Source organism: Penaeus vannamei, chromosome 14 (genome assembly GCF_042767895.1).
Source record: "Penaeus vannamei isolate JL-2024 chromosome 14, ASM4276789v1, whole genome shotgun sequence".
Taxonomy (NCBI): Eukaryota; Metazoa; Arthropoda; class Malacostraca; order Decapoda; family Penaeidae; genus Penaeus; species Penaeus vannamei.
In genome coordinates, this window is record NC_091562.1 from 8,228,540 (window position 1) to 8,238,539 (window position 10,000).

At 43.5% G+C, this 10,000-nt stretch overlaps 1 protein-coding gene across 1 annotated transcript in view; it reads right to left on the minus strand.

Annotated features, from left to right (window-relative positions):
* LOC113811471 (musculin) overlaps positions 1-1,780 on the minus strand; it is a 2,600-nt gene extending 820 nt beyond the window's left edge. The window contains exons 1-2 of the mRNA XM_027363236.2: positions 1,685-1,780; positions 1-1,496 (exon numbers count right to left, since the gene is read on the minus strand). The exon at positions 1-1,496 is cut by the window's left edge and continues 820 nt beyond it. Coding sequence (XP_027219037.2) covers positions 619-1,416 — 798 coding nt within the window. The 5' untranslated portion in view covers positions 1,417-1,496; positions 1,685-1,780 and the 3' untranslated portion in view covers positions 1-618. The remainder of the gene's footprint in view (positions 1,497-1,684) is intronic.
* Between the last annotated feature and the right edge of the window lie 8,220 nt (positions 1,781-10,000).

Sequence of the window (10,000 nt, forward strand, 5' to 3'; positions counted from 1 at the left end):
TGAAGGCAGTAAAAATTCCTTGAGGAAAGTGTAAGAGGGTCAATTTACCTCGTCTCTGTAGGTGATTACTGTTCGGACACTTAAAACATAGCTATTAGACTTAAAACACATTCATATAGTTTCTTAACGCTGTACAGTGCTGTACAAATTTAAGGCTACAAAGTTTTTTTTTTCTTCTATATTCTTTCACTTTAAATCTCTATTCTTTTATAGTTCTTTCACGCTAATAGTCATATCTGATCCTCGCATTTCATATTCATATCTAATGCTTTTAATTAGTACGTAACGAAGAATCATAACTGTTTACTGTAGATTTTTTTTCTTGGAATCCGAAGAAGTGAGATATCAAGGAAATCCTGATAAATGATATTTTCCTTTTACTTTATATAATTTTTTCAAGGTAAAAGGGTAATTTCACACACACATCACATTAATCGAACTTTGATTACTTCTGTTATCATTCACTTCGTAAGATCTTTTATCAGAATTTCTCACTATGCCACTTCTTCAGCCTCTGCAGCAGAAGCGTCCCAAGGAAAAGCATCGACTCCGCTTCAGAACGTCAGCCTCCGCCAGAGGGCCGAGCGAGCGACTCCACTGCGTTTCCGAAGACACGTGTTAGGAGATGGCGAACTTCGTGTAGGTGAGGTCGGACCACGAGGAAGACGTCTCGGCCTCCAGCAGCAGCAGCGCCACCTCGTCCGGCCCGTACACCGGCGAGAGGTACGAGAACGACTCGAGGTTGTCCTCGAAGACGCCCGAGTCCGAGGAGTCACAGAGGAGGGATGCGAGTTCGGAGTCCGTGACGGCGCCGTCGTCGTCCTGGCGGTGCTGCGGCAGTCTCACGGGTCTGTCGGGGTAGAGCTCCAGCTGCGGCTCCGGGAAGAAGGGCGCGTCGTCCTCCAGGCCGGGCGGGAGCAGCCACGAGCAGCTGTCCTGGCGGCCCGAGTTGGCGGGGTGGTCGTCGAGGAACACCTCGTCCGGCGCGTCCTGCCGAGTGTTGGCGTCCAGGATCTCCTGGAGCGCCTTGATGTAGGCGGAGGCGAGTCTTAGCGTCGTGAACTTGGTCATGTCGGAGGCGGCTCCGCGGCGGCTGGCACTGCACCGCGGGAGCATTTCGCGTAATTTCTCGAAGGCGCAGTTGATCTGCCGCATGCGGTGCCGCTCCCGCGTGTTAGCGGTCTTTCTGCGGTACTTGGAAAGAGGCGCCGGCCGTGACTTGGGCTTCCGTTTGTCCTGGATGTTCCAGTCGGCGTCGCATCGGCGGCGGGAGTGCAGGGAGCGGGGGCGCAGCTGGTACTTCCCGGCGAACGACCCTCCTTTGGAGTCGTTCTGATTTCTGTCCGCGTTGGATTTGTCGTCCAGCGAGGCTCGTCCCCCGTCCCTCGCTGCCGCCTGATTGGATTTTTTGGTCATCCTCGAAAAGGATCAGGAAGGGTGCTCAAATAAGGGCTCTTCGCACGTTGCCTCACGTAGCGTCAGGATCTTCCTGGCTCCTGCGAAGGGAAACAAAATTGTTGAAGCCAAAATACACAAACGGTAAATATCTAATGTAAAAACACTTATTTGCAGGCATTAAGCACATGAATAACATAAAAAATATGTTCCATGCATTCAAAGAACAAAACATTCATCTTTGTCGAGAGAGCGTGATCGCAGGAGGTACAATACTCGCCGTCCTTACCCGTGAGAAAGACGTCCCGCGCCGTTTCGCAGGAGCAACTGAAACCACGTCCAGTCAGTGTAAGGGTTGGCGGCCCACTGACCAAATCTGCCTCCCCTCCCCCGCGCACACATGACTCCCGCTCTCCCCCCCCCCTCTCCCACACCCTCCCCCTGCGACCCAACACCTGAATATATCCCGTCCTGATGCTCCCTCCTATGGGTACTGCCCCTGTACCCCCCCTCTCTCCGCCATTCTTATTCCTCGTTACAGCAATCTTCCTTCTTACTGTTTCTCCTGGTGGGGAGGGGGGAGGGGGTAGGGGGACGGGGTACGTGAATTAATCGCCTTACATATAATATCCATCTATATTTCTAATCCGGATTTTGATATGCCCTAATTCTCTTTCCACCATTTATTCCATCTATACCTTTTTTCCCTCTTTCTTTTCAAAATCTTCTCGTCTTCAAAGTTATCCGTGGAGCTTTACCAACGTCCTTAAAGCTTCTTAAGAAAACACCTGTTCCTTACCATAACTTACGGATCAAGATTAATTAGTATTCCCCCAAATAGATATTCAAGATAGCAACGAAAGTGACCAAAATAATCCCTGTTTCTCTCTCTTCGTCGTTCTATATCTACTTGGATATGCAAATAAGTAAAATGAGTCTCTGATGTGCGTAGATATGCATATACACATCTGTGGATCTCGGTGCGTGTGTATTCATGTATGCATATATGTACGTATGCATATATTCATTTATGTATGCTAAGAGTACGCATAAACAGATGCATTTACATACAGTTATGTAAAAAAAAAAAAATCAAAATACAAAAAAACTACAACATAGTATTTTGAATTTTCACCTTGTTTTGTTTGAAGTTAATGGGAAAATGACAGACCGCCTTGTCATTGTCATTTTTATTTAACAGGGTGAAGTTCCTGTCTATTTATCTATTTGTCTGTTTATTCAGTCACACGCATTGTCTTCATGAATGTCTTAGGAACCGCTCCATTCACCACACACGTATTTTAATATAATACAGTATATTAGTCTCATGTAATGATATTAGAATGTCATAGGGCAATGCTATAATTAGTATTGATATGAATTCCGCTGATCGTCATAAGATTTATAATGATCATTGATATTATTGCTAATAAATTTATAATGATTAATATTGATATTATTCTTATTGTAGTTCATTATCAACGCTTTATTGTCAAATAAGATCAGAATGGCGCAAGAGAACGCTCATATTAGCATTAATGGGATAATCGTTGATAGTTCTTCATCTCCATTCCTATAATCATAATTATTACTGGCAAAATTTCATAATTGTAATTATTGGTATCGTCCTTATTTTTGCTTTGATGGAGATAATGATACAATCAATTATAGCAGCTTTATTTATTATTATGGCAATGGTAAATATTACCAATGATCATCTTTATCTTCATTATAATTTTGAGTGTAACAAGCGTAGTAATGGTAATAATTATCATGGTTCACAATATGATTACCAAAATAACCCTTACTCGTTTTCATTATCATTATCATTATTGATTACTATACATAACTATTAATAATCATAGCACTATCATCAAACCATTAATACTAAATTTATATCAACGGAATTATACTTATACTGTAGTAACGCATCACAATCATGTTTAATCTACTCTATAAGCATCGCCATCAAGAAGAGGTTCACCACAAGACCCTCGGAAACTGAACCTAAACCCACACGAACCCCACTTCCCCCTTCGGTCCTCGGAAGCCCCCCTTTCCCTTCCCTCCCGAACCCGGCGCAGAACCCCCGCCCAACCTCACGCCCTCCGAGTAAGGAATCTCCAGACTGCAGCGCCATAAGTTAGCCCTTAATTGAACCGATCGCCCGCGGCTGCCTCATTACTCAGCGCAGGAATCAATATATCCTGACAGTTTTAAAGGTCTCGATCCTCCTCCTGCCTCTTCTCGTAACACCTTCCTTATGAGTCCGCCTGACCTTGGGAGGCAGCACCAAAAAGGCCTCTTCCTTATATGGGATTTCGATCTCCGTCGGTGTTGTACCTGGGCGCATGTTTCTCCGCTTACTTAAACAGGAGGGGAGGTCACAGGCTATTTTTTTTTTTCGTTAGCTAATGACGTATGGAAAGGATGAGATGGATGGGGTGGATCGAAGGGGTTGATAGAGCGAAGGGGTGGGGGGGGGGGGAGAGGATTTAAAATGTTCGGTTCGAAAGAAAGTTCGGTTGGAAATCACAGGAGATTCGGTAGTTTGTTGGCGATTTCAACGCTGGAGGAGATGGTGATCCACGCGGTTCGTGAGGGAAGTTTTCGAACCTGAATCCGAGACTTATAGGTATTACTGAGATTTCCTTCCCAGCTGCCCATTACTGCATTTATAAATGGTATCTGAATCCGCGATCTCTTAAGAAAATAAGGTAATTAAACGTTTTTGAAAAAAAAACCTGTATTGATTGCCAGTGATAACTATTTGTTTCTGCAAAAACTCACTAGGAGTCTTATCGTGTTTGACCATAGTCGATAAATGACACTGTGCCGTTATCATTTTATTTACAATATGAAAATATACAATGACAGACACACACACACACACATATATAAATATATGTGTGTGTTTGTGTATATGTATGCACGCACGCACGCACGCACGCACACACACACACACACACACACACACACACACACACACACACACACACACACACACACACACACAAGTGTCTGTATTCTGAAATGCATAGATTGACATCGATAGATATACATATACATATAATAGAGCAACCCCAAAAGGCGTGCAACCGCTGCCACCACTACATCAAAGCCAGCAAGTCGGCAGTACTGTGTGCTAATCCCGCCTCGCATTTCCATGGAACTGCCATTGAGGAATGAGTCGGGCCTCCCTGCATGCGCGCCCCGAGGTCCACCTTGGCCCCCTCCACCTTGGCCCCCTCCTCCGCCGGGCCATCTCCCGCCGGGCCATCTCCCACGTGAGGCGTCGCATGGCCATCAGAGACTCGCCCTGCGCAGCCACACTCGCTCCGCTGAATGGCCATCGGTGTCGATCTGAAATCTGGTTCCTCGATCAAGCATTCAGATAAATATTTACGATTTGGGGGAACAAGCGAGGATTCCTTTGCCGGGAATATTGGCAGAAAATAAAAAGCTCTCGCGCGGCCGTGTAGTTCTTTAAGAGCGCAAAAAAGAAGAAAAAATAGAAGGAGCGACGGAGGTTCGAGTCTGTGGTGTCGTTGGCTCGTCTTTCGTACTGGGAAGAGTATGAGGTGGTTTAAGCTGTAATTTGCGTTATTCTGTATATTTATTTATCTGTTTACTTAGTGAAAGAAGTATGTGTGTTTTGGGTATGAATGTGACCAGTGTCCGACAATTTTCGTTTTTAAAATAGTCTACCACAAATATCACCATTAATGACTACGCTATTGCTTTGCTCTGTGTTAAAGAAGGCGAGCAAAATCGTCGTTTTGTAAAGTGTCGCTATTTGACACATTCCTTAAAACACACCTCAAACAATCGCAAACGAAATAATCATTCGTGCTCTTTTCTTCGCTCCTACCTAACCCTTCAGCATCGACAAGACGCATTTCAACATAACCAATTCCCTTTGAATATTACACATGCAGCATAATCTTTCACACATGTACCCCCAACCCACGACGCTCTACGGATGACAAATTCAAGCACCCTGCACTATGCAAGCAAAAGCAAGCCGGGGGAGACCAAGCAGGCAAAGCCAGAGGACGACTCCCGACATATCTGACCTTCGGCTACAACTTCGGCCACAAATTATTCCCAAGTGACTATGTGTCAACCCCGCACGCGGACTCCTTGTCTCGCCCTGTGATAAGATCGCGTACAATCGTCCATGGAAGAGGTCTGTGAGGGATGTCGTAATGTTTAAAGTATAGAGATAGAAATGAATACACGTTAAATGCATGTTATTCTTGGAAGCCACGTGATGTTATACCCGTACTTTCCTCCCCCTTATTTTTTCTCGTCTATTGAATAAAGAATCGGCAGGGTTGCATAATAACTGGCCGGGCTCTGCGTGTGGGCTCGAGGGGTCGATAACATGTAAAATGTTCGGATCTCCCAGACGCCAAACTTGGCTTTGTCCATCTCTAATTATACCTTCTAGTGACACCGCCGGGACCACTGCTAACAAGACAGGGACCAGCGAGACCTTAGTGTACGCACTCTTTACCCTTCGTCCCTCGTTGTTACTCTAATAAACGGATGTGAGGCTTTGTTACTGTGCGTTTCAGGGTCTCCTTGGCTGCCGAGGGAGACTCCGCTTCTGTCCTCTCCGGCTTCCCTGAGTCTGATGCTGAAGCTCAAGGGGAGAAGATAGAGCTTTATTGTAAGTAAGCGATATAGCAAGATTTTTTCCCCCTTAGATAATATTTAAACCTTTTACACATTTTATATACGTACAAACGCGCGCGCGCGGGCACACACACACACACACACACACACACACACACACACACACACACACACACACACACACACACACACACACATATATATATATATATATATATATATATATATATATATATATATATATATATATATATATTACACACACTCGAGTGCATGTGTGCTTATGTGTGTATATTAAATTAGAATTCATAGGGAAAGAAAGATTGAAAGATAGGTAGAGAAAAAGCCAGGCAGACAAACAAACAGACATAGAGAGATAAATAGATAGACTGACAGACAGACAAACTGACAGACATATAGATTAATGGATACATATAGACAAACTTACAGACACATATAGATATACATAAACAAATAGGTAGATAGGATGACAGACAAACTGACGGACAGATAGACAGATGGATGGATGGATAGACAGACAGAAAACCTGCACTTTCTCTCGTTTTCTAAGCACAAATAAATCTATATATCACTATATATGTAAGTTTACATGTGCTCTCTAACATGTACACATAACCAAATACAAACACAAATGTGATCACATACCTACACGCAGACACACATATTCACAGATTCATTAATTCATTCATATATTATTAATTATTACTAATTACACCAGTTGTTTTCTAGCCGTTTCTAAATTATGTTTCGTGTACTATGAATATTCAAAATTAATTGCCATTGCCGCGTAGAAAAGGGCCGCTGAATTAATCTGAATAACTAAGCTGATATGCTGATAAATAATAACAATATCTGATGGTAAATCTTAAGCTCAAGAGTCCATATAAGGAAGGCGATCTCTTCGGATTAATATTGTTTACTTTTTTTTTTTTTTTTTTTTTTTTGATAAGATACACATGGGAAAAATGGCTATAAATCTTGACTTGTGATGAATCTCTGCTTGTTTGTTTGTTTGGCTTTTATTTAATTTATTTGGTCTATTTAATCGCTGTTTTATTTTACGCGGGTGAATCTGGTATTCGAATTCTGTTAATATGTTCGGTATTTACCAATGTGTGTTCCGATAAATAAAAGATTTATTTTCTCAATTTTTTGTATATTGGCAATTTTGTCCTGTGTGCAATATGACTGCAGTCAAAACTCAGAATGCCCCCCCCCAAAAAAAAAAAAAAATAAATAAAAGCAGCATTATTCTAAATCTAAATAATTCTTATGCCTTTTTTCAAAACCTGTTCATCCCAAAAATCTCTAAGCGAAAGCAAATTAAAGAAATAAACAACGGTACCACTAACAAATATCTAATATAACAGCAACAAATCTAAACAAAACGTAATCATATTAAAGATTCAATCAACACAAAAGCAAGAGAATGAAAAATATGATTCAAGAAAAGATCATTATCTCATATGCAACTGAACCTCCGATTCTTCCACTGACAGGCGCTCGAACACCGCTCGACTCAACAAACGAAGCCAAGAGCGCTCGACCACCGACGAACACTATTATCAGTATTATTAAAATTCTAATAATTTTTTATTCGTTTCCAATGCTTAATCATTCCCCAAAATCTCCTAAATAAGCACAAAAATGCAATGAATAATATAAAATCATCAACAATCTAACAGAAACGACCCAGCGCCTGCTTTCCAGCTCGCACTCGAACGCCGCTCGACCCCACAAACGAAGCCGAGCCAGCCTGAACACCGACGCGAATCCGCCCTTTCGCCACCCCGCTCGCCCGGCTCCGAAGGGGAGGCGGCAACGGCACCGCACGGTAAACACACAAGTGCAGGGATCCACGCGCTTCACAGGATACCGGCTCCTTGAAGACTTCCCCGGGGTTTCTGCGGGGGAGCGGTTGTGGTGCGCGCCGCAGATCGGGTGATAGGCGGGCAGCCGTGAAATTGGCAAAGCTGTGAGTTGCCGCCGCCATCTTTGTCGAAGCGCCGTGCTTAGGGAGGCGGGGCTGCCAGGCGGTGTGGGGGCGCCGGGTGTGTGTGTGTGTGTGTGTGTGTGTGTGTGTGTGTGTGTGTGTGTGTGTGTGTGTGTGTGTGTGTGTGTGTGTGTGTGTGTGTGTGTGTGTGTGTGTGTGTGTGTGTGTGTGTGTGTGTGTGTGTGTGTGTGTGTGTGTGTGTGTGTGTGTGTATTTTCTTCACAGTTTAGATTTACGAAAGCGGTTTTGACGAAGGGAAATTGAAATAAGGATCAGCATTAACATTCAGAGGAAGCTTGGCTAACCTTAGAGAGCAGCAGTTCTGAACAATTTGTAAAGTTGTTGAGAAGTTGAACTAATACATGCAAGACGCTCCATATATGCAACGCATACGGGATATTTACCAAATTTTAAGGACTTTCCAAAGAGGAAATTTCAACTCGGATTAGCTTTACGGAAAGATGAGACGACAGTTTCAAGATTTTTTTTCAGAATTTCCGCTTCAGGACCTCATGGCGAAGTGCAGTTTTTTCTTTACTATTGCGTCAACACTTGGAAACTTTGTAATTCATAATAAATGTTGGACACTTACCTAAATGCAATTAAAATGAACAGCACATGCATGACCAGAGATCGGAGTAGGCTGAAACGTAAACAAAACGAAATGCATTATGATACAATTCTTTGTATAAAAAGTCACTATTTGCCTAAAATAGGTATTAGATTCCTGCCTGGATAGAGAGAGAGAGAGGGAGAGAGAGAGAGAGAGAGAGAGAGAGAGAGAGAGAGAGAGAGAGAGAGAGAGAGAGAGAGAGAGAGAGACAGAGACAGAGAGAGAGAGAGAGAGAGAGAATCATGCTAACCAAACCTTCCGCAATATATCAATCCATTAAAACGTAACAGTCAAACTCGGCAGACTTTTACAAACACGTCTTTCTTCTCTTATTCGCACAAACATTTAGGGGCGAACTCCGAAGCCCTCGTGCTCCCCAGTGGCGAAGTTCCCGAGTGATCCCAGCAGCCAAGGAGGCTTCTCGACGCTCAACTTAATACTAATTACCTACTTAACGAGGTCCTCTCCCTTAATTGGCCATTCAGGGGTGGTAATATTACAAACAGCGCTCTTATCGAGGTGTTGCTAATTGCTCACTCGGCGCTCCCTCCTGCAGGCGTCGGCGGCGAGGAAGAAGGCGCCGCCGAGGACGCACCATGAATGCAGGTGCGACGCCGAAGGTGCAGGAGACCCCCGAGAGAAATATGGTTAAGTGAAGGGGCTAAAAGTGCGATTTATTTTTGATAAGGGAAGGGACATTGGCTGTCAGACACCGCTTACAGGGCATGAGACGCTCGCATTATGTTTGAAATTAACATTGAAATTGGCTGGGTGGAGTTCCGGTGCCAAATATAGACGTAGATGCTCATGTGCGTAACGGATTATTCATGTGATTATATATATATATATATATATATATATATATATATATGTAAAGTATGTAAGAATGTATGTATGTATGTATTTACATACATGTGTATGTATGGCTAAGCAACTCCTACGCGGCGACTTTCCAGAAAACAATTTCAAGCTATAAAAGGTAAGTAAATACACTAATTGTAACGTGGAACACTTTTTCCTGCGATCCATCAGGACGAATCAACCCGGCAAAGCCTACATTCTTATCACACGAACCGCAAGTTCCAAAAGCAAACAGCAGCCTCCCAGACCCTGTGTCTTGGAAAGGCTCGAATTGACATAATAACTCTGGGACCAAACAGAGCCTTGGCGGAGTGAGAGCGATATTCTAAGAGCCATAAAGTTTACACAATCGGCCACTTAAAGCCGCTAATGAAACTTCTTGACTGGCAATTCAAGGAAATCCTCAACTCTATACACACAGGGCAAACATAGCGATCAGTAAGTGGGTGACGCGCCGTGCTAATGGTGAGAGATAA